Below are 25,477 nucleotides of genomic sequence, written 5' to 3' on the forward strand. Positions count from 1 at the left end.
AAATTCTGAAAGAAGATGGGAATACCAGACCACCTGATTTATCTCTTGAGAAATTTGTATACAGGTCAGGAAGCAACAATCAGAACTAGACATGGAACAACAGACTAGTTCAAAATTGGGAAAGGCAAGGCTGTATATTGTCACCCTGCTTATTTAACTTATATGCAGAGTACATCATGAGAAACGCTGGGCTGGATGAAGCACAAGCTGGAATCAAGACTGCCAGGAGAAATATCAATAACCTCATATATACAGATGACATCACTCTTATGGCAAAAAGTGAAGAAGAACTAAAGAGCCTCTTAATGAAAGTGAAAGAGGAGAGCGAAAACGTTGGCTTAAAGTTCAACATTCAGAAAATAAAGATCATGGTACCTGGTCCCATCACTTCACAGCAAATAGATGGATAAACAGTGGGAGACTTTATTATTGGGGGCTCCAAAATCACTGCAGATGGTGACTGCAGCCATGCAATTAAAAGACACTTGGTCTCTGGAGGAAAAGCTATAACCAACCTAGACAGCATATTGAAAAGCAGAGACATTACTTTGCCAACAAAGGTCTGTTCAGTCAAGCCTATGGTTTTTCCAGTAGTCATGTATGGATGTGAGACCTGGACTATAAAGAAAGCTGAGCGCTGAAGAATTGATGCTTTTGAACTGTGGTGTTGGAGAAGACTCCTGAGAGTCCCTTGGACTACAAGGAGATCCAACCAGTCCATCCTAAAGGAAATCAGTCCTGATTATTCATTGGAAGCACTGATGTGGAAGCTGAAACTCCAGTACTTTGGCCACCTAATGCAAAGAACTGACTCACTGGAAAAGACCCTGATGCTGGGAAAGACTGAAGGACTCCAGGAGAAGGGGATGGCAGAGGATGAGATGGTTGGAGGGCATCACCGACTCAATGACATGAGTTTGCCTAAACTCCGGGAGTTGGTGATGCACAGGGAGGCCTGGCGTGCTGCAGTTGATGGGGTCGCAAAGAGTTAGACACAACTGAGCAATTGGATCAAAATAAAAATCAACAGAATTTAAAGCAGCAAAACAACAGAGAAAAAACAAAACCACTACTTAGTTGAAAAGATCAACAAAATTCAATATACTCTAGTCAGACTGATCAGGAAGAAAAGAAAGAAGACACAAATCACCAATACCAGGAAGAAGTAACACCACTGCATTCTAAAATATTAAAAGGGTAATGCTAACGCTAAGTCGCTTCAGTCATGTCCGACTCTGTGCGACCCCATAGACGGCAGCCCACCAGGCTCCCCCGTCCCTGGGATTCTCCAGGCAAGAACACTGGAGTGGGTTGCCATTTCCTTCTCCAATGCATGAAAGTGAAAAGTGAAAGTGAAGTCGCTCAGTCGTGTCCGACTCTTATCGACCCCCTGGACTGCAGCCTACCAGGCTCCTCCGTCCATGGGATTTTCCAGGCAAGAGTACTGGAGTGGGGTGCCATTGCCTTCTCCATAAGGGACTATTATTAATTTTATGTCAACAAATTCAGCAAATTCAAATGAAAGAGAATAATTCCCTGAAAGACAGAATTATGAAAGCTCATTCAAGACGAAGGCAACATGAAATGCCCTGGTTTTTTTTTTTTGGCCATGTTGTGAGGAATGCATTTTAGTTTCCCAACCAAGGATCAAATCTGTACCCCCTGCAGTGGAAGCATGGGGGTCTTAAACATTTGACTGCTGGGGAAGTCATAAAAACTGCCTTATATCTATAAAGAAACTGAAAACTTCCTGTTTTCTTTCTTTCCACAAAGAAAACAAGATTCAAATGGCTTCACTGGTATATTCTAACAAACATCTAAGAAAGAAACATTACCAGTTCTACACAATTTCTTCTTCTGAAGAAGGCCTAATTTAAAACTCACCAATCTCCAAAATATACAAACAGCTTGTTGGAGCTCAATATTAAAAAAACAAACAACTCAATCAAAACATCGGTGCAAGACCTAAACAGTCATTTCTCCAAAAACAATATAGGAGGTGGCCAAGAGGCATGAGAAAAGATCCTCAACATCAGTAATTATTAGAGAAATGCAAGTGAAAACCACAATGAGGTATCACCCACATATGTGGAATCTAAAGAAATGGTGCAGATGGACCTTTCTGCGGGCAAGAGTAGAGAGACACGCATAGAGAACACATGTATGAACACCAGTGGCAGGGGTCACAACGTAGGAGATTAAGATTGATATATGTATCTAGGTAACAGCTGGGAACCTGTATATAGCACAGGGAGCTCTGCTCCATGCTTTGTGGTGACCTAGATGGGAAGGAGGTCCAAGAGGGAAGGGATATGTGTGTACATATAGTGGATTCACCTCGCTGTACAGCAGAATCTAACACAACACTGTACAGCAACTATATCCCCAAAATAATAATACTGGGGGGAAAACTCATCCTTTATCACCAAAAATTCTGAAATACCAAAAAATCCAACAATGTGAAAATGTTGTGCCCTGAAAAGTTACGAAACACTGCTGAAATAAATGGAGCCTTCTTCATGAAACAGACTCAGTATTGTTAAAATGCTACATCTCCCCAAGTTGCTATATTGATAACACTGTAATTCCAACCAAACCCCAAAACATGGGACTTCCTGGTTGTCCAGGGGTTAAGAATCTGCCTGCCAATAAAAGGGGCTCGAGTTCTAACCCTAGTCAGGAAACTTACGATCCCACGTGCCATAAGCCCACACACGGCAACTACTGAGCCCACCTGCTGCAACTAAGACTCAAAACAGCTAAAAAAAATAAGTATTAAAGAAAAAAAATACCAAAATTTTTTTGGTAGAAATGTTAAATCTCTTTGTAAAGTTGAATCTAAAGTTCATATGACGATTAAAAAAAAAATGTTCTAAAAACCGGAAGCACAAAGTTAGAGAGTTAACACTTTTTGTTGTGGTTCAGTCGCTAAGTCACATCTGACTCTGCAAGGCCACGGACTGTTAGCACGCCAGACTCTCCTGTTTTTCACTATCTCCTAGAGTTTGGTCAAACTCATCTCCATCACGTCAGGGATACTATCCAACCATCTCATCCTGTCACCTTCTTCTCCTTCTGCTCACAATCTTTCCCAGCATCAGGGTCTCTTTCAATGAGCTGGCACTTCACAGCAGCTGGCCAAAATATTGGAGCTTCAGCTTCAGTACCAGTCCTTCCAATGAATATTCAGGGTTGATTTTATTATAAAAAGCAACAGTAATCTTTTTATATCTTTTTACTTTGTATTATTTAATATTTTATTTTTATTTACTTTTACTTACTTTTTAGTTTTATTTTTATTTACTTATTATTTTATTATTTACTTTATTATTACTTTATTATTTATTACTTTATTTTATTATAAAAAGCAACAGTAATCTTTTTACAACAGTATTATAAAAAGCAACAGTGCAGTGGTGGCATAAAACAAATCAGTAGGTAATGTGTACATGGATTAATTTTTGAAAAAGATGCAAAGGCAATTCAGTAAAGAAAGTCTGGCCTTCAACAAATGGTGCTAGAACTACTGGATAGTCACATACATGTACAAATTAAACCAAAAAGACTACTTTGGATCCATACCTCATACACAAAAAATAGATCAAAATGGATCAAAGTCCTAAATATATAGCCTAAAACTATAAAACTTCTTGAAGAAAACATACAAGAAAATATTTGTGATCTTGGGTTAGGTAAAGATTTCTTAGCTATTACAGCAGAACAAACTGATAAATTACATTTCATTAAAATTTAAAACTTCCCTTCAAAAGACACTTCTAAGAGAATGAAAAGACAAGCCATAGACGTGAAGGAAATCTTTGCAAAGCACCTATCTAATAAAGAACTTATATCTAGTTTTCTATATAAAGAGCTCTCAAAACTCAGTAAGAAAACAAACAAGGCAATAAAATGATGGCCAAAAGATTTGAATAACAAAAAGATCTGAACAGATACCTCAACAAAGAAGATACATGGATGACACATAAATTCAAGAAAGGATGCTTAGCATCATTAGTCATAAGGCAAATGTAAATTATTAGGTTGGTGCAAAAGTAACTGCAGTTTTGCATTGTTAAACTTTATCATCTGATATTGGAATACATTCTTAAACAAATGTCATTATGCTACACATCACTTTAATGCTCATTTCTCTTTTTTTGCTACTGATTTACTGCAGTTTATTGTATATTTATTTTAGACTATAGAAATGATGTCAGACAAAAAGCAAATTTGAGTGATTTTTTATTCGAGTTCAAAATGGGTCATGTTATAAAGCATCAGAGACAACTTGCAAAATCAGCAATACATTTGGCCCAGGAACTGCTAATGAATGTACAGAGCAGCAGTGGTTCAAGAAGTTTTGCAAAGGAGATGAGAGCTTTGAAGATGAGGAGCATGGTGGCCGGCGATTGGAAGGTGACAACAATCAATTGAGAGCCACCATCAAAGCTGATCTTCATACAGCTACAAGAGAAGTTGCTACAGAATTCAACGTTTACTATTCTACAGTCGTTTGGCATTTGAAGCAAATTGGAAAGGTGAAAAAGCTTGATAACTGAGTGCCTCGTGAACTGACCTTACATCAAAGTAATGGTCATTTTTCAAGTGTTGTCTTCTCTTATTCTACGTAACAATGAACCATTTCTCAAACAGATTACAATGTGTGACGAAAAGTAGATTTTATACAACTAGCAATGACCAGCTCAGTGGGTGGACTGAGAAGCTCCAAAGGACGTTCCAAAGTCAAACTTGCACCAAAATGAGATCATGGTCACTTGTTTGGCAATCTGCTCCTGGTCTGATTTACCACAGCTTTCTGAATCCCAACAAAACCACTACATCTGAGACGTATGCTCAGCAAATTGATGAGAAGCACCAAAAACTGCAATGACTACAGCCAGCACTGGTTAACAGAATGGGTCCAATTCTTCTCCAGAACAATGGCTGACTGCAGATCATACAACCAATGCTTCAAAAGTTGAATGAACTGGGCTATAAAGTTTTGCTTCATCCACCATATTCACCTGACCTCTTGCCAACCACCTCTTCAAACATCTTCACAACTTTTTGCAGGGAAAAATGCTTCCTCAAGCAACAGGAGGTAGAACATGCTTTTCAAGAGTTCGTTGAATCCTGAAGAACAGATTTTTACACTACAGGAATAAACAAATTTATTTCTTGTTGGCAAAAATGTGTTGATTGTAATGATTTCTATTTTAATTAATAAAAACGTGTTTGAACCTAGGTATAATGATTTAAAAATCACGGTCTGAAATTGCAATTACTTTTGCCCCAACCTAATAAAGCGATAATGAAATGTTATTACACTTCTATGAGAACACCTCAAATTAAAGACTGACTACATCACATGTTAACAAGAATGTAAATAAACTAGTACTCTCAAAGACTACTGACAGAAATATAAATGATACAATCTATTCAGGAAAATAGATGGCATTTATTAAAACCTGAATCATATGTCTATCATTCTATCTTGCTGCTAAGTCACGTCAGTTGTGTTCGACTCTGTGCGACCCCATAGACGGCAGCCCACCAGGCTCCCATCCCTGGGATTCTCCAGGCAAGAACACTGGAGTGGGTTGCCATTTCCTTCTCCAATGCATGAAAGTGAAAAGTGAAAGTGAAGTTGGATCAGTCCTGTCCAACTCTTCGTGACCCCATGGACTGTAGCCAAGCAGGTTCCTCCGTCCATGGGATTTCCCAGACAAGAGTACTGGAGTGGGTTGTCATTGCCTTCTCCGACCATTCTATCTTAGGTGGACCCAAAAGAAAAGGAAATATATGTCCATGTAGATTTGTAAATGAATGTTCATTGCCACTTTATTTGTAAAAGTCAAAACCAGAAAGCAAACCAAGGAGAATGGATACATGTATATCTATGGTTGAATCTCTTTGCTGTTCACCTGAAACTATCACAACATTCTTAATTCGCTATATGCCAATAGAAAAAAAAGAAGCAAGACAAATGACCATAAATAGCTGAATGGAAAAATAAATCGTGGCATATACACACAATGGAATACAACTCAGCTATTAAAAAGGAAAGAACTATTGATACATGTGATCCACACAGTCAAAGGCTTTGGCATAGTCAATAAAGAGATGGGACTATCAGACCACCTGACCTGTCTCTTGAGAAACCCACATACAGGTCAGAAAGCAACAGTTAGAACTGGACATGGAACAACAGACTGGTTCCAAACATAGAATCCCATGGACTGAGGAGCCTGGCAGGCTGCAGCCCATGGGAAAAGGAGTACATGAAGGCTGTATATTGTCACCCTGCTTATTTAACTTATATGCAGAGTACATCATGAGAAACGCTGGGCTGGAGGAAGCACAAACTGGAATCAAGATTGCTGGGAGAAATATCAATAACCTCAGATATGCAGATGGCACCACCCTTATGGCAGAAAGTGAAGAAGAACTAAAGAGCCTCTTGATGAAAGTAAAAGAGGAGAGGGAAGAAGTTGGCTTAAAGCTCAATATTCAGAAAACTAAGATCATGGCATCCGGTCCCATCACTTCATGGCAAATAAATGGGGAAAGAGTGGCTGACTTTATTTTTCTGGGTTCCAAAATCACTGTGGATGGTGACTGCAGCCATGAAATTAAAAGATGCTTGCTCTCTGGAAGGAAAGTTATGACCAACCTAGACAGCATATTAAAAAGCACAGACATTACTTTGCCAACAAAGGTCCGTCTAGTCAAGGCTATGGTTTTCCCAGTGGTCATGTATGGACGTGAGAGTTGGACTATAAAGAAAGCTGAGCGCCAAAGAATTGATGCTTTTGAACTGTGGTGTTGGAGAAGACTCTTGAGAGTCCCTTGGACTGCAAGGAGATCCAACCAGTCCATCCTAAAGGAGATCAGTCCTGGGTGTTCATTGGAGGGCCTGATGCTGAAGATGAAACTCCAATACTTTGGCCACCTGATGCAAAGAGCTGACTCATTTGAAAAGACCCTGATGCTGGGAAAGATAGAGGGCAGGAAGAGAAGGGGATGACAGAGAATGAGATGGCTGGATGGCATCACCGACACAATGGACATGGGTTTGGGTGGACTCCGGGAGTTGGTGATGGACAGGGAGGCCTGGCATGCTGCAGTTCATGGGGTCGCAAAGAGTTGGACATGACTGAGCGACCGAACTGAACTGGCTGATTGATACATGAATGAACTGTAAAATAATTCTGCTGAGTAAAAGAAATCAAACATAAAACGTGTGTGCTGTGCTTAGTCACTCAGTCCTGTTCAACTCTGTGAACCCATGGGCTGCAGCCTGCCAGGCTCCTCAGTCCATGGGCTTCTCTGAGCAAGAATACTGGAGTGGGTTACCATGCCCTCCTCCAGGGGATGTTCCCAACCCAGCGTTCGAACCTAGGTCAGATTCCAATTATACTGAACACTAGAAAAGGCAAATTTATCTGTAACAGAAAGCAGATTGGGGGTTTCCTGGAGAGGGAAGTATTGGAAGAAGCAGAACCAGAGTTTATAAAGAGGCACAAAGAATTCTGGAGGAATAAACTTACTACCATGACTATGGTTTCATAGGGGTATACATTTGTCAAAATTTATCAAATTGTACACTTTAAATACACGCAGCTTATTTTTTGGGTCAATTATCCTTCAACAACACTGTTTAAAAAAAAAAAAAGTGCACAGATCCCCAGATCCCACCCCTACTCCACTATAGCTGGTTTAAAAAATTTGTCCCATCATTCCAGCAGAAGGCTGCTTGACTGTTCTCTGGAGGGGAAAATCTGTTCTCTAGAACAACATGCACAATTAAGAATGGGAATACTGGGGAATTCCCTGGCAGGCCAGTAGTTACAGTGGTTAAGACACCATGCTTTCACTGCCAACAGCCTAGGTTCAATCCCTGCTCAGTAAAGTAAGATTCCACCAATGACGCAGCATGAAACACTGAAGAGAAAAAAAACAAGAATATATAAATATTTATGTACTGAATTCTACCAAACTGTCAATCAAGTGTAAAGATTGAATAAACATATTTTCAGACATGTAGTCTCAAAACATTTATTCTGATCACTCTTTCATAAAAGCCACAGAGGAAGTGTGATTCCAAAACAAATGTGTAAATCAAGAGCAGGAAGCCATGGAAATCAGGAAACACAGGATTTAACCTAAAAAAGAAATGAAGGGAATCCCCAGGATGATAATTAAGAGAACAATCGCATGAAACAGCTGTGTATCACAAGAATTAAAGAATCTCAAAAACCAAATTCAAGACAGATAAATATATCAAATATCTATACATTTTATTCATTTTATTTATTCATTCACTATAGACTTTATCCCCACCTACTCTGAATCTAAAATTATAAAGTCTTTGAGGACAGGTTTTTTTTTTGCCATTTTCTTCACTGCTGTGTTCCAAGCATCTAAAACAATGCCTACTATCTATTTGGTATTGAATAAAAATTTTTTTCATAAATAAAAATGCTAATTTTATCCTAAGGATCACTACATGTTAGTAATTAGCAATAATATTGTATCTTGAAGTCACCAATTAAGTCACAATGTCAGAAGATCTTAATCTACTGATTTAGATTCCTATTGACTATTCTCTGACAATCTGAGGCGCAGGTTTTCATATCTAGGATTTGAAGTAAAATGTTTTGATGATCTTAGAGCAAAAGAACTATTGCTCAAAATTCATGAGGGTAAGTAGTTTTCCTATTCATCTTCCTTGTATGGGACTGAGTAGTTTTTAATTATCCTTGTATGGAGACAGGTCCAAATAATTAACTGTTGTAAAAAAGGCTTGTCAATTAATTTAGCATGGGTTATAGGTTTTGGTTGTGCCTCTCTGATTATACATTACTCAGCAGATTTAGAGACCTTTGCAAAGTCTCTAAATGCCTACCAAGTTATAGACCACTAGTTACAGTCTGTTACTCTGGAAATGAATGTAATGATCTGTTCATTTGGCAATTAAAAGCCTAAGATGCAAATACTACAGATGCTGGGCAGTAATTTTTTTTTTTTTTTTGGGCAGTCATTTTTTAACTGACTCCTTCCATACCTAGGTTTTTTACTGACTTCAAAATACTCCTGATTTACATACATTATCTCATAATTTCTACATCACTATGCAGTAGGTTGGAGAAAGAAATGGCACCCCATTCCAGTACTCTTGCCTAGAGAATCCCATGGACAGAGGAGCCTGGAGGGCTGCTGTCCATAGGGTCGCAGAGTCGGACACGGCTGAAGCGACTTAACATGCATGCTTGCACTGGAGAAAGAAATGGTAACCCACTCCAGTGTTCTTGCCTGGAGAATTCCAGGGACGGAGGAGCCTGGTGGGCTGCTGTCTATGGGGTCGCGCAGAGTCGGACACGACTGAAGCAACTTAGCAGCAGCAGCAGCATTCTCTGTAAAAATAATTCCATTTTTGCAAAAACAAAATAAATCTTATTTTACTGGGACTTCGCTGGTTGTGCAGTGGTTAACAATCTGCCTCACAGTGCAGGGGACACAGGTTTGATTCCTGTCTTAGGAACTAAGATTCCCACATACCACAGAGTAACCAAGCCTGCCAAAACTAGAGAATCTGTGTGACCAGATCCCACATGATGCAACTAAGATTCAACACAACCAACAAATAATTTTTTTTTAATCTTTTTTGCCTAGTTCCCAAACATGATGCAGAAACTCAATCAGCTGATTCCTATTTCATAAAAATTCCTAGTACAGCACACAGATCCACAGATCTTTGATCTTATATAAACTGTCAAAAAACAACAAAACCAAAAAACTTTTCAACTACATGAATAAAAAAAGGATAAAGTCTTTATCTCATGTCATTTAATATTCCATTACCTGATGCTCTACTTCCTGAACTAAGGATTCTAACAGTTCTGTTTCTTGTGTCAGAGATGTCTTCTGACCTATTTAGAAATAGCAAAAGATGAACATTCAGGCTCGTTATTGGTTTGAAAATGAAATTAACTTTAATTGAACTTATTAAATAATAAGAAATCAATCTCAAGTAAGCAAAACTTCATTACAGCTATCTTAAAAAATTTCCCAGAATTTTATTTTATTTTATTTTTTTTTTCAGAATTTTAACTATAGTAGTTTTGACAAGAGGATTTCAGAACCAACACTAACTACAGTAACAGACAAAATGCAATGTAATTCTACTAAATCCTTCTAAGAAATATCTAATGACAACATACTCTGTCATGAAATTAATGTTACTGCTTCTTAAGGAATATAAAGATGTACAAAAGTATTTAATCAATCAACCATTCTGAAATAATTCCTCCCCCCAAATTTAAGAGCGGCCTAAAAAGAAGAATATAGTAAGTGGACCATTTGTGATAAATGTCAGCAAGAGGTATGTTCTTTGAATAAAAAGGAACCTATGAAAAAGAATGCCCAGAGAGGAAAACGGTCTCAAAGAAGCTGGAAACATGGAGGGATAAATGAATTATTATTATAGTAAAGGAAGAAAGAAACTGCTTTACATGATTAAGAAAAAATAAAAGATAATAGTACAGGCATGCTTGCCAAAGCAGACCATCTTTGTAAAACACAAAATCTGAGGAGCTGGAAGCATATCCCATGATGTCAGCAGAAATCATATCAATTTGGTGTAATGTTAACTGACACAAGGGAACAATTAATAGGCAGAATTTTTTTTAAAGCAATCTTTCCCCAGCCTATAACTTATCAACTTTAGCTCTTCTAAGACGTATCTCAAGGAGGTTCAAAGCCCCATGTACACAAGAAAACTCACCCATCAGTGTTATTAGCTTATTCTTTAGCTGTGTGTCTAATCGTGCAATCATCATCTCCACTGCATTTCTAATTTCCCGAACACGCTCATCTTTTGCATTTCTAACAGCTTCTACATTTCTTTCCTAGAAAATAAACAGGTAAAAACTTTTAATTGAATTATTCAAGCAGAAGTAAATGGACTTTAACATTATCACTGCAATTCTTAAAGTCATTTAATTTCCTCTTTAAAAACTGTAAGCCAATAACACTTTTTAATTGTTCAAATACAACAGAAAACTCAGAAAAAAATTTTAAACAATTAAAACATAATAAAGTACATAATATTTTAGCACTTAAACAGAAAAGATATGTAATTACAAAAAACTGCTTTAGGTAACACATATAAAGCACAAAGCCTAACCATATAGGAAATCACTGTTCAAAAACAAAAAGTACACTAAGGTCAGTTCACATCACCCTAAAACAAATGAAAAATTTGAAAAACCGTTATCTAGTTTACAAAGTTTTAAATTTTTTTCAGAACTAAGCTCAGAAAGAAAAAAATAAGGTTTTTAAAGACTGCATAGTACAGTTTTTTAAAATAGCACACCACCCAAAATAAAATGTAATCTTTCCTACATTTATTATTATAAGCAAAAGCAGTGAGAATGTCAAATTACCAACAAAACACTTTCTTTAATGCCCAAATTAAAATGCCATCAAAAGAAAACAATAGAAAAAAACGTAGACAAAAGCCAAATGCAAGTCATCCAACTTGTTTATAGTCCAAAATGACTTTGTGCAACACACATGTAACTCAAAAACATTATTTTCTGTATAAAGAATGTTATAAAAATGATAATCTCGATCTTGATTCCTGCATGAGTAAAATAAAAACATCTTTATGTTAGGAATGGTCCACAAACCTCATTAATAACTATCATTCTGGTAACTTTAAACAAAATAAATTCCAAAAGTGTATTTTCGACTTAAATGTTTGATGCTTATTATATTTTCCCATAGAAATATTATCACAAATGGTAAGTAACTCACCAGAGCTCTTGACTTAGACAATATCTAAAGAGCAGTGTTAAATATTACTCTTTCAATTTTGTAGTTCTAATTCAGAAGATCAGAAATTGTTCATTATGTGGTAGCAGAAACTCTCCCAAAGAATAAATGACTTAATGACTATAACATGTCAATACTGATTCTATTCAGAAGTCAGTAATTGACTCTGTAACAAATAGGCTCATTGAACTCATTCATTGATTCCCTATTTTTGTGTAAGAACAGGCAATTCTCTGGCACCAACTTCAAAACAGGCAAGGAATTTGGATGCAATTCTTCTGCTGGTTTGATGTTAGTGAGAGAAACTACATCGTATCAAATTTTCAAATCTTGAGTTCAACATCTGATTGATCTATATTATAAAAAATATATATTTTATTATAGGGACTTCCCTGGTGGTCCAGTGGTTTAAGAATGCTGTTTCAATGCAGGGGGCAAAGGCTGGATCCCTGGCTGGTGAACTAAGATCCCACATGCCACATGGTGCGGCAAAAAAATCAAAAGAAAAGAAAAATATATATGTACATATATTATAAACTATAAAAGATACAATGATCTTTTAGTAGTAGTATTCTTACCACTTCTTGAACTAAGCTGATCAGTTCCATGAGACGTCGACGAAGTTTGGCTACTTCTTCGTTCACTTTAGTAACATGCTGCTCATAAATTTCCGCCAAAGGTTTAAAGGTATGTCCACTATGCTATTTAAATTAATGAGTAGTTTTAGAACATTTTCATATATCTCATCTACATTTACATTCCTTTCTTAACACTCTACAGATACTACTAAACTGGTAAATAATTTCAAGTGAATTTTATCTTCTGCCTGTTTGTTAAAACAGGCCAGAGTTTGCTTAAAATCACTTGGCCCATGCAGGAAAAAAAAATCCTTCAAGATTTTAGATAATGGACTTTAGCAAAACGTTTATTTATCTAGAAATCTTCACTCATTAAAGAAACAAAATCCTTAATCGTGGCCAAAACCACCTGACACTACCTTTTTTATTACTCTTCTCTTGGTCAGTACTAGCCTTCTTCTATGTCCTCAAACTTCTTCCCACCAGCCCTTTGCCAAAGAAACTCCTTATTCAAAAATAATTCTCTTTCCTCCACCTTCTCCAAATTCTCCACCCACTTAACTCCTACTCATCCTTTGGAACTTAACTCAGGCTTACAGTGTTAGGTGCCATGGTCACTCACTCTCATTAGCACTGTATACTTATTTCTAATATTTTGCACAATAGCAAGTGAGTGTAGAACTAGCTGTTTGATATTTGTTGTGTTCATCACTGAACCCCCAGTCTCTAAAACAAATGAATAAATTAGAAAGGTACTTGAGAAAAGAAGATTAAAAAAAAAATCATAAGATCTAAATGTCTACATTCATATTGTTTCACAAACGCCTATAAAGTTTTTGTTCCATTTTAAAGAAACTAGAATTGGAAATCACAGCCAGGATATCAGATCAACTGACCAGGGTATCAGATTAAGGAAAAGACCTTGATCCTACAGCAGAAGATTTGCAAATAAATATACATTTTACAGGTTTTCAATTAAAATATTTATGTAAGGAATGCACATCATACACCAAAATCTCCCACAAAAGAAAATTTTCTGGAATAACAAAAGACACAATACATTCTGCTATGAAGCAGATACATTTAATTTTCATTCTATAAACAGAGTAAAATGATATTACTTTCTAAATCAAACAAAAATGTCAGTGCTTTCAAGACTCTAACTAAAAGTAATATGCTGAATTTGTTCCTCTTACCATTCCTCCCCAAAGTGCACACTGGTGGCAGATACACTTCTTACAAGTCCAGCAAAACACACTAAGTTTTTCATGGTGATTTTCACACCTATATGTTATAGAAAAAAAGTACAGTTACAAATTAATTAAAATTGGAACATAGTTACCACAACAAATACTTAAGTTTGGGCAAATAAGTCAGTCAATTTTAAATGACTCTATCTCAGGAAATATAGAATGAACTCCCATGGCTTTTGTGTAAATTAGACTACATCAAATTAACCTCTGTCTATCAAATGACACAATAAACAGTAAAAGGGCAACCTATGGAATGAGAGAAAATAGCTGCAAATTCTGTATCTGGTAAGGAGTTAATCTCCAAATTATATAAAGAATTCCTATAATTAAACAAATACCCTAGCCAAGCAGGAGAAAGACATGGCAACCCACTCCAGTACTCTTGCCTGGAGAATCCCATGGACAGAGGAGCCTGATGGGCTATAGTTACGGGGTCAACAAGGAGTCAGACTTGACTGCAGCGACTTAGCACTAGCCAAGCAAACAAACAAAAACAATTAGAATATGGGCAAAATACAAAACAGAAACTTCTCCAAAGAATATACACAAATGGCCAAATGGATATGTAAAGATGCTCAACATCTTCATAAGGTACATGCAAATCAAAACCACAATATTACTTCACACTGATTAGCATGGCCATCATAAAAAAAAAAGGACTTTCCTAGTGGCACAGTGGATAGGAATCACCTGCCAGTGCAGGGGACAAAGGTTTAATCCCTGATCTGAGAGGACTGCACATGCTGTGAAGCAACTAAGCCAGCGCACAACTACTAAACCCAAGGTGTAGAGTCCGTGAGCGGCAACTACTGAGCCGCGCACCCTAGAGCCCTGCCCCACAGCAGAGAAGCCAACACAATGAGAAGCCTTTGTGCTGCAACTAGAGAGCAGCCCCTGCTTGTCAGAGGGTCTTTCCAAACAGAGATACCCACACCAGAAGAAAACTGTCCTAGTGTTCACCTACGAAACTGAAAGAATCTTTCAATGTCATTTAAAAAGGCATGGAGCACAATCTATGAAACACCTGAACAAAGAAACTGAGGACCTACTTGTCCTTTTCATTTTCTTCATGTTTGGTGAGACTGCAGAGCTGAAGAGTATCAAGTTGCTGTGTTACTTCTTCTGCCCAACGACAGTTTACTAGTTCTCGTAACTGGAGTGGAGCACTGGAGAAAAAAAAAAAAAAATGTGTACATATATATATATATATACACACGTATACTCTCATTCAGGAATTTAAGATCATTTTCTAAAACACATTTCAAAGGTAAATACTGAGGTGGCAGATCTGTTAACTCAATGGGGAGGAATCCTTTCAGAATTTTATAGCTTAAATTTTGTCAATTAATATCTCAGCAAAGCTGGAAAAAAATTATCAAGAAAAAATAAACACCTTCCTCAAAATAGAGCTCACAATCATATTCATACCAATTACTATCAAGATAGTAACAAAGACATAATAAAAAGTATGGTTTGCAGTCTATTTTTACAATAATGTACTATTTATTTTTTAAAAAGGAATAAAAAAATTTTAGATTACAAATTCTCAATTCCTTAGCCTAAAGCTTTACTGTCCAAACTAATAGGCACTAGTTATATGTGACTTTAAATTAAAATTCAAATTAATCTTAAGAAATTTCATTACATAGTTGCACTAGACTTATTTTAAGTGCTCAATTATCACATTTGACAGCAACACTAGAGAACATTCCCATCACATGGAAAGTTCTATTTGATAGTCCTGATCTTCTTAGAAGTTAATAGGAAAAATGCGAACAATACATGAAGAAAAATGGGCAAAAGATATAGAGAGACAGTTTAAGAAAAAAATTAATTATAAATGGCTAAAAATGTTAACAGATGCTCAGTTCCAATCATTTTTTTTTAAAGCAGATTAAAAACAAGATACCATTTTTCACTTAGCAGAATAACAAAAAAGAAAAAAAGATTGGTAACTCAGTGTTACCAAGGATGTAATAAAAAGGTACTTTCAATATCTATTATTAGGAACATAGAATGGTAAAAAGCCTTTTCCTTCAATGGAATCTGGCATCATCTGAAATAACCAAAAATGGAAACAAACTAAACGTCTTCCAGTATAAGCACAAATAAATGTATAATCTTATAGTGGATTATTATTCAAACATTGATTTTAAATGACACATGTGTACATACCATCAATAAAGGCACCACTATACTTTACATGGAAAAAAGAAGCAAACAACAAAATATCATTTTTGTGTTTTAAGAAAAAATTATTAGGTACACATATCAGTATACATAGATAGACGTCTAAAAGAACAAACTTAACAATTTCTTCTCAAAGTGTTAATTTATGAAAAGATTAGCTGGGGTGTATCAGAATCAGAATCAGAAGCCTTTTTATTCAGCTATGGATTTTTTTAACAGAAACTTTATTACTTTTTGTAGTTACAAAAGCCAAGTTTAGAAGTTACACAATGATTTTCCAAAAGAAGGTAAACAATGTAATATATTCTATATAATTCTATGTCAGATAAATTGGTCTGCACATCTTCAGACAGATAGACTGCTTATATTCTTTTCAACTGTATTCAAAAAGAGAATAAATGTAGCAGATTGCAGAAAGAACTTTATGAGTATTAGGGCACACTCTGACCCCATCACGTCACTACTTTCCAAATTCACAATCATAGGAAAATGCTTACCGGCAATGAGGACACTGGGCTCTTTGCTCTGTCAGCCAGCGCTAAGGAGGCAAAAGAATTAGATTTTGATTGCAGAAACACCATTAATTTGTACATACTGAGTACTTACATACCAAAATTAATGAGTTTACCTCTCTAGTGTCTGCATTAATTATAGAGATACTTACAGAATAGCAGGCAATCTGTCTCCTCATTATCATCGTGACAAGAATAAATTTTCAAAGGGACAGAGCTCATCCCAAAATAATTATTAAGAAGCTATTCTCTCCTAGGAAAAGAAAGTGATCCTAGGAGTCTGGATCTCACAGGGACGATAAAATAATCTCCACAAAAATAATAACAACACTGTCATTTCCACACCCCGAAACAAGCCACTATGATGATTTACTTCTAACTGACTCATCATAAAATCTCCGAGGAATTTTAAGGTACTATTAAATTCCTTTTTGAAAAGCAAGCTAATAGTAAAGTATATGCATTATGGATATAAAATTCGAAAAATATAAAATAAGCAATACAGTAAAACTCTGTCTTAAGAGTTCTACAGTTCAACAATTTGAACATCTACATATCCTGGTTTCCTCATAATTATAAAAAGGTTTTATAAAAGAATAATATCTCTACTAAACCTCAAATTCTATTACTATAACCATTTTAATTATTACTGGATAGGGAGCAGTTTTACACCATCTACAAAGAAGATGTTAAGATTTCCTGAATACATTTCCAAAAACATAGCTTCATAGTTAAATTTTTTTTTTTTAACTTTACAATAAAATATTTTGTTTTAATTACCTGGTTAATAGGTTCTGAGGTAAATAAATATATAATCCAATAGCTATATACTCCCCAATACCTGCTATTTCTGTTTATTCCTTCCTGTTTCTATGAAAGAACCTAAATTTTTTAAATAAAGTCAAATAACTCAGAAATAAAATTCCCAAGGAATCCTTGAAGAACAACAGAAGATAAATAGGGGGAAAATCTACTTTGCAGAACAGAAAATAAAGCTGTAAGAAAAAGAAAATAGATGGAAAAGGATTCCATTCTTAATAACCTTGAACATTATTTCTTTGGTCCCTGAGCAAAGCCAGATTTAGGTCACATTTCTTTCCCTCAAACAATGCTCTGCTAAAGTCATAGCTGTCCTCCAGAGGTAGTCTCAGCCCACACCTCTCTAGCCTCATCTGAACACTGAAGAATTGATGCTTTTGAGCTGTGGTGATGGAGAAGATTCTTGAGAGTTCCTTAGAGATCAAAGCAGTCAATCATAAAGGAAATCAACCCTGAATATTCATTGGAAGGCCTGATGCTGAAGCTGAAGCTCCAATACTCTGGCACCTGCTGCGAAGAGCCAACTCATTGGAGAAGGCCCTGCTGCTGGGACAGATTGAGGGGAGGAAGAAAAGGGGGAAAAAGAGGATGAGATGGCTGGATAGCATCCACTCAATGGACCTGAGTTTGAGCAAATAATGGGAGACAGTGAAGGACAGGGAAGCCTGGTGTCCTACAGTCTATGGGGTCACAAAGAGCTGGACACAACTGAGAGACTGAACAACAACAATACATAAAAACCCCACAGCAAACATGATACTCCAGGGTGAAAAACTGAAAACTTTTCACAAAGTTAAGAGGACTCACATTGCCTGATTTCAATGTTTACTACAAAGTTACGGTAAATCGAAACAGTTTGGTACTAACGTAGGACAATGAAACAGAATAGAGAGCTCAGAGATAAACAGCAAGGAAGAGATATTCTTTGATTCCATTTATATGGGGTACTTAGACTAGCCGGATTCCAGAGAAGGAATAGTGGTTACCAAGGGTTTGGGGAGAGTATAAGGGTCCAAAGTAATAAAAGTACACATCCTTGTTTTTTTCTTGATCTCAAGGGAAAAGTTGAATTACTACTACGTACCTGTAAGAATGGCTAAAATTCAAGACTGAACATACCAAGTGTTGGCATTAACATAGAAGATCTGGAACTTTCATACACTGCTGGTAAGAATGTAAAATGATACAGCTATTTTAGAAAATAGTCTGACAATTTGTTAAACATACACCTACCATATGATTGAGCCATTTCATTTCTATTTACCCAAGAGAAAAGAAAGCTTAAGTCCATTTAAGGACTTGTATACAAATGGTCATAGAAGTTTTCTTTGCAAACACCAAAAACTAGAAGCAACTCTTATGTCCATCAATGGGTGAATAGATAAACAAATTATAGCTATGCATACAATGGAATGCTACTTTACAGCAATAAAAAGGAATAGTACTGTTAAAACACCACAGATGAATCTCAAAATAATTTCTGCTGAGTGAAAAAAGCCAAACCCTTAAGAGTACATTTTGTAAGGTTCCATTTGTATAAGATTCTAGAAAATGCAAATTTACTTAAAGTGATAGAAAGCAGATTCCTGGTTGCTTGAGAAACAAAACAAGCAAACGGAGGCATTACCAAGAGGCAAAAAGAAGTTTGGGGGGATTACAGACATATTCATTATCTTGATTGCAGGAATGGCTTTTCAATGTAAACATCTGCCAAAACTTATTAAATTATATATTTTAAATACATGCTGTTTACTGTATGTCAAATATACCTAATTTTAAAAGACTGAAAAATGAAAAACAAAGTCAATAATTATAGGCAAATGAATTGCTACCAATGCTGAAAATCAAGAGGGGATTAAAAATAAATTTTAAAAATTAGATGAGAAAGATGTCAGTAAAAAAAAAAAAAGGGAGAAAATACAAAACAGAAACAGACATTGAGAAAAAATCAACTGAGCACAGGGAGATAAATGAAAACACAGCCATGTTCCTGTCTTTTGGTGCATGTGGAGGCACCAGAGAGCCCCAGGCAGAGTGCTGGCCTGGGAGGGAGTTTACCCTCAGTCCTCCATCGACCGCCACGTGACTTCAGGCAAGTCTATTCACGCACCTGAACATTCGTTTGTTAAAATGACACAAGTATCTGGACTGTCAGAGACAGTTCAAGTTCTGCGGACAAACGAACAGAGATGGGATGGAAAAGAAGGGAAGGCATTCAAATAAATAATATTACAACTCGGTTGTGTGGAGTTCTCAACATCTCAAGGACTTTGCTTCTGTAATTATGCTCGTCTCTCTAGTATCATTATTTATCCTCTACTGGTTTAGTCCCAGCAAGATAAAAACCTTCTCCCAAAAGGTGACTCTCAACATCCCCCTTCAAATCACTGCCTTATTTCTCCCCTTTACAGTAAGATTCTCTGACAGTTTTTATACTTGCTGTCTCTTTCTCCTCCCACTCTGACATCAAATTTTCCCCCACTGTTCCACTGAAATTACTTACTAGGGTCATCAAAAACCTACTTATTCTCAAATCTAACAGTCAATTCCCAAGCTACAACCATATGACAAGGCTAAATCGCTCCTTTTTGAAACACGTTTCTCATCTGAATTCTGTGATGTCTCACTCCTGGCTCCTTCTTAATATACTCTACTGAATCCTCCTTCTCCTAACATTTGAACGTTGAGTGACCCAGAGTTCAGACCTAAAAATCTCTTCCCATTGGAAGTAATCTGGCGATCTCATCTAGTCCTCTGCCTTTAAATATTAATTATATGCCAATAATTCAATCCATTCCTCAAATGCAGATTCATACTTCCAACTGTCAACATCTCCAATTAAATGTATAATAACCACCTCGAACTTGACATACTAAAAGAAAAACTTTATTTATACATTAAAAGGGTGAATTTTATGGTATGTGAATTATATCTTCTTTAAGATTTAAAAAAATACAAATATTGTAATAAACTGAACTAGTCCAAAATTTTGAACAATAGTATCCACCTCTTGAGAAATTTGTATGCAGGTCAGGAAGCAAGAGTTAGAACCAGACATGGAACAACAGACTGGTTCCAAATAGGAAAAGGAGTTCGTCAAGGCTGTATATTGTCACCCTGTTTATTTAACTTCTATGCAGAGTACATCATGAGAAACGCTGGACTGGAAGAAACACAAAATGGAATCAAGATTGCCAGGAGAAATATCAATAACCTCAGATATGCAGATGACACCACCCTTATGGCAGAAAGTGAAGAGGAACTCAAAAGCCTCTTGATGAAAGTGAAAGTGGAGAGTGAAAAAGTTGGCTTAAAGCTCAACATTCAGAAAACGAAGATCATGGCATCCGGTCCCACCACTTCATGGGAAATAGATGGGGAAACAGTGGAAACAGTGTCAGACTTTATTTTTCTGGACTCCAAAATCTCTACAGATGGTGACTGCAGCCATGAAATTAAACAACGCTTACTCCTTGGAAAGAAAGTTATGACCAACCTAGATAGCATATTCAAAAGCAGAGACATTACTTTGCCAACAAAGGTTCGTCTGGTCAAGGCTGTGGTTTTTCCTGTGGTCATGTATGGATGTGAGAGTTGGGACTGTGAAGAAGGCTGAGCGCCGAAGAATTGATGCTTTTGAACTGTGGTGTTGGAGAAGACTCTTGAGAGTCCCTTGGACTGCAAGGAGATCCAACCAGTCCATTCTGAAGGAGATCAGCCCGGGGATTTCTTTGGAAGGAATGATGCTAAAGCTGAAACTCCAGTACTTTGGCCACCTCATGCGAAGAGTTGACTCATTGGAAAAGACTCTGATGCTGGGAGGGATTGGGGGCAGGAGGAGAAGGGGACGACAGAGGATGAGATGGCTGGATGGCATCACTGACTCAATGGACATGAGTCTGAGTGAACTCCGGGAGTTGGTGATGGACAGGGAGGCCTGGCGTGCTGCGATTCATGGAGTCGCAGAGTCAGACACGACTGAGCAACTGATCTGATCTGATCATGGTCATAAATTGCTTTAAGACAGAACTATATTTAGTTATATCACTCTCACTAGGAAAAACAATGTTTTTTTGTACTGTTACTAAAACAATTTAAAAATTTTTTTAAAAATCCACAACTTTCATAGCCTACCTGAATCTGTTCCTCCCCCTGTTTTTTCTGCTTCAGAATGGAAAACCATTCATCCAGATGCTGTAAAAAACTATTCTCACATCCCATCTGTATGAAAACCCACTGATTCTACATTCAAAACAACAGAAAAGCCCTATTTTTCACCATCTCTGGTGTTCCCATCCCAGTCTAAACCACCACTCACCTTCCATTAATAAAGCCCATCCTAACTGTTCTCTTCACTCAACCATCTGCCCATAGTCTACTTTCCACACAGTAGACAGAGTGAAAGCTTTCAGAGCATCAACTACTTCAAATCACTCAAAAGCTTTCAATGGATAGCAGCACACTTAAAATGAAATCCAAGGTCTTTACCAAGGCTCATTTCCTTTCCCCTCTCCCTCTGTCCACTTTGCTCCAACCACACTGGTTTCTTTGCTATTTCTCAGCACACTAAACATATTTCTTTCTCAAGGCCTTTGCCCCTTCTGATTTCTCTGCCTGGTACCTTCTTTCCCAGATATTTCCATCACTCTTCCATTTCATCCTGGTCCCTGCTCAAATGTCATACACTAAGAAACATTCCCAGATTACCCTATCTAAAGTAGCTACCAACCTGCCTGTGCCCTCTCAAAGTCCCTACTCTAAACCCTTAACCAATTTCACTTTTCTTTATCCTATGAAGGATATCTAACATAGCTATTTACCTTTTTGTATACATCCTAACTAGGAAACAAGCCAACTCCTTGAGAAGAAGTCAATGCCTAACTCCAAGGAGGCATACAATTAATAGCTGTTGAATGAACGAACAGATGGATGGTGTACTTGGGAACCAGGACAACTCTAAGAAAAAGTTAAGAACCAGATTATCCAGATGGTCTGAATACAAGGTTAATGTTCTTGGACTTTATCCTTCAGGCAATAAATCTGAGGCTTCTGGGAGGAAAAAAAAAAGAACGGCATTACTGGAAAACATCAAGACAGCAGCAGGATACGAAATGGACTACAGATTAAACACTTAAGACAGATCAGTTAGACGGTAATTGTAATTATCGAAGCATGAGGTAATAAGTATCTGCAATTCTCTATTAAGTGAAGTGAAGTCACTCAGTCATGTTCAACTGTAGCCTACCAGGCTCCTCTCTCCATGGGATTTTCCAGGCAAGAATACTGGAGTGGGTTGCCATTTCCTTCTCCAGGGGATCTTCCCAACCCAGGGACTGAACCCGGGTCTCCGGCATTGTAGGTAGACGCTTTACCGTCTGAGCCACCAGGGAAGCCCCATTAGGATGGTAATAAAAAGAATGGAAAGGCAGGACAAATATAAATGACACTAGGCAATAATAACTTAAAAACACTGGTGTCAAGAGGTTTCAAGTTTGAGCTCCTGGTAGAAAAGAAGAAACAAAGAAAAAAGTTCAAGAGAATCAACTTGAGAAAATAACAGGAAGAATTTGATTTGAAGCAAATCTCAAGATGCTGGAAGGACAATCAGGTCTGACATTTATAAGGCAATGTTGAAGGAAGATTTAGAAGCCATGCAAAAGTAAACCAAATTTCTCAAGGTAGATGAAAGATTCCCAGACATTTCATAAAAGAAAATGCCAGCACAATATTTAAGAAATACGCTCTTGTAAGAAACAGGATGAGGAAAAGGTAACAGTGAAGAAATGAAGGATCAGTGAAGTATAAGATAATAACCAGAGGTCATCTATACAGTGGTATTTGTATCTTTGTATTTTTGTGCTCAGTCATATCTGACTCTTTGCTCCTCTGTTCATGGAATTTCGCAGGCAAAAATACTGGAGACGGCTGCCATTTCCTACTCCAAGGGATCTTCCTGTCCCAGGGATCAAATCCATGTCTCCTGCTTCTCCCGCGTCTGCAGGCAGATTCTTTACCACTGCGCCACCTGAAATGTCCATGTATACTAGACCTTCATCAAAAGAGGTGAATCCAGATCCACTTTATCAATTAACTACAGTGATAGAGGCCACTTAAATCTATCTCACTTCAGCTGCACCATTTATAAAACATAGTATGTGTATGAATTGCTATTTTTAGAATACCCCAGAATCACCCAAGTGGAGAGTATATTTTAGTTTCTAAATTAAACCCTTTAGCTTACTTATCTCCTTTAATGCCACAACCATCTTGGTGGGACAGATCTTGTTATCCACATTCTATTGTTTGAGAAAACAATGCAAAGATCAAGTCTCTCAGTTTATGAGTGGGAGAACCAGCATGGTGTGTAACCTAGGCCTTCTGCACACGTAGTGTAGTGCCAAAGAACACAGGCTCTAGAGCCAGACTTCCTGGGTTCAAATCCAGCTCTATCATTTGCTAACTGTGTGACTGGAAGCAAATGATGTAGGAAGTGTTTCAGATATTATTCTTGACAAAGGGATATTTACCTTCCTCGGGCAGGAACAAGGAATCACACAGAAAGTTTGAGATGAAGAGCATGTTAGATGACTTTGACTTTCTCAATAAAGGAAATTATCTACTAAGAGTAATGTGGGCAGGGCAGTTTTCAGCTATGGCCTGCAGATGTGCACTGAATCCCCACATACAACCAAAATAAGTTCTTCTGCTTTACATCTTAGGCTTTTTCATAATTTTGTTGTGGGGTTCACCGACATTAATTTTAAAGCCACCAGATTATATTCACCTTTAAGGTGTCTTTTAACTATAAGTTTATATGACTTTATTCTTTGCCTTTGAACCTATTACTAGCCTTTTCTCTATCTTACGCATCAAACAAGTATAAACTCTCTATCTTGTGTCTCACAGCACTTTGTAAGTGCCTCTTTATGACACTACACATTCCTGAATATAAACACAAAGTCCATTCTCTTAATTAGATTTAAACTCCTGCAGGGAAAGCGCTTCCATCACTTATCTTGGCATCTTCAACCCCAAATACAATGCAGGTAAGCACTTCATAAATACTTGTTAAATGTGCAATGATTTAATAATGTAAATATACTAAAGTTACACTGGGCTTTGGTTTCCAGACATTTCAAGGCAGTTATCACTTGATTACTCATCTCCACAGAGCTTAACAATATACGTTGACAATCTCCCTATTAAGGAACATTCATTTAAGACATTTTCAAAAGGGCATGAAATATCAAACTTTAAAAAGATACGAAAAATGGTTAATCTTTACAATATACCCTATATATGCTGCTGCTGCTGCTGCTGCTAAGTCACTTCAGTCGTGTCCGACTTTGTGCGACCCCATGGACAGCAGCCCACCAGGCTCCCCTATCCCTGGGATTCTTCAGGCAAGAACACTGGAGTGGGTTGCCATTTCCTCCACCTATATATGCTAAATTCAGGTAAAGAGTTACACAACTTACCCTAATACAGCTGAAACAACAGAGCTTGGAGCAATGAGGACACAAGCGCGCATCCCGCAGTTTCTCCATGCAAATGAAGCATCGGAACACCTCAGCAATGCTCTGAAAACAGTAAAAAGAAGTTAAAGCTCACCAGATTAGGCTACTGAATCAAGAGCATAAAGCATGCCTGCAATAATTCATTCAACATTTACATTTATTTTGGATTCACAACGTCTAGTTTCAACTATATTCTATATACGATTGGTTAGTCAAGGTCCAGGTACCTCAGAACATCTCCTGAAGGAAAAAAATGCCTCCATTTTTCTAAGCTTCACAATGATCCTAGTATAAGCAAAGAACATGGAATTCAGACATAGACTTCTGCACAAATATTCTCACTCAAACAATAATTACAATGGCAAGAATCTGGCTGCAGCCCAAAAGTCAAAATATTAAATTACAGGAGTTAACATAGATTATGATAGCCACTAGAAATATTTTTGAAGTTTATGATAAAAAAATCCTTATGATGTATAACAGTAACAAAAAAAAAGGCAAACTATATGACTGAATGAACACTATGAACTTGTTGCTTTTTCTGCAAATTCCCCAAGGGGAGTGGATTGTGTTCATAAGTTTTTTAAGTATAAAAAGATCCATTAATGGCAGCATACTTTGATCAAGAGGGAAAACTATCCTGAATCCAGGAATCTGAATTTCTGCCACGATGTTCAAACCAACTAGCAATTTATTTGAGCCTGAAATTCTGCCTGTACTGAGAATTTTGGTGGCAGCTCTATGAAGGCTTTGGGAAGAAAAAAAAAATT

The 25,477-nt window shown here is 37.1% G+C and overlaps 1 protein-coding gene across 8 annotated transcripts in view; it reads right to left on the reverse strand.

The window, feature by feature from the left end:
- Positions 1-25,477, reverse strand: part of TRIM37 (tripartite motif containing 37) — a 151,438-nt gene that overhangs the window by 124,341 nt on the left and 1,620 nt on the right. For 6 of the 8 annotated variants that reach the window (XM_027518464.1, XM_027518462.1, XM_027518466.1 and 3 more), the window contains exons 2-8: positions 24,669-24,770; positions 16,357-16,397; positions 14,719-14,835; positions 13,613-13,700; positions 12,417-12,539; positions 10,787-10,910; positions 9,865-9,932 (exon numbers count right to left, since the gene is read on the reverse strand). In XM_027518464.1, coding sequence (XP_027374265.1) covers positions 9,865-9,932; positions 10,787-10,910; positions 12,417-12,539; positions 13,613-13,700; positions 14,719-14,835; positions 16,357-16,397; positions 24,669-24,770 — 663 coding nt within the window. The remainder of the gene's footprint in view (positions 1-9,864; positions 9,933-10,786; positions 10,911-12,416; positions 12,540-13,612; positions 13,701-14,718; positions 14,836-16,356; positions 16,398-24,668; positions 24,771-25,477) is intronic. The other 2 variants (XM_027518465.1, XM_027518468.1) reach the window with 1 other exon arrangement.

The sequence above is a fragment of the Bos indicus x Bos taurus genome, chromosome 19 (genome assembly GCF_003369695.1).
Source record: "Bos indicus x Bos taurus breed Angus x Brahman F1 hybrid chromosome 19, Bos_hybrid_MaternalHap_v2.0, whole genome shotgun sequence".
Taxonomy (NCBI): domain Eukaryota; kingdom Metazoa; phylum Chordata; class Mammalia; order Artiodactyla; family Bovidae; genus Bos; species Bos indicus x Bos taurus.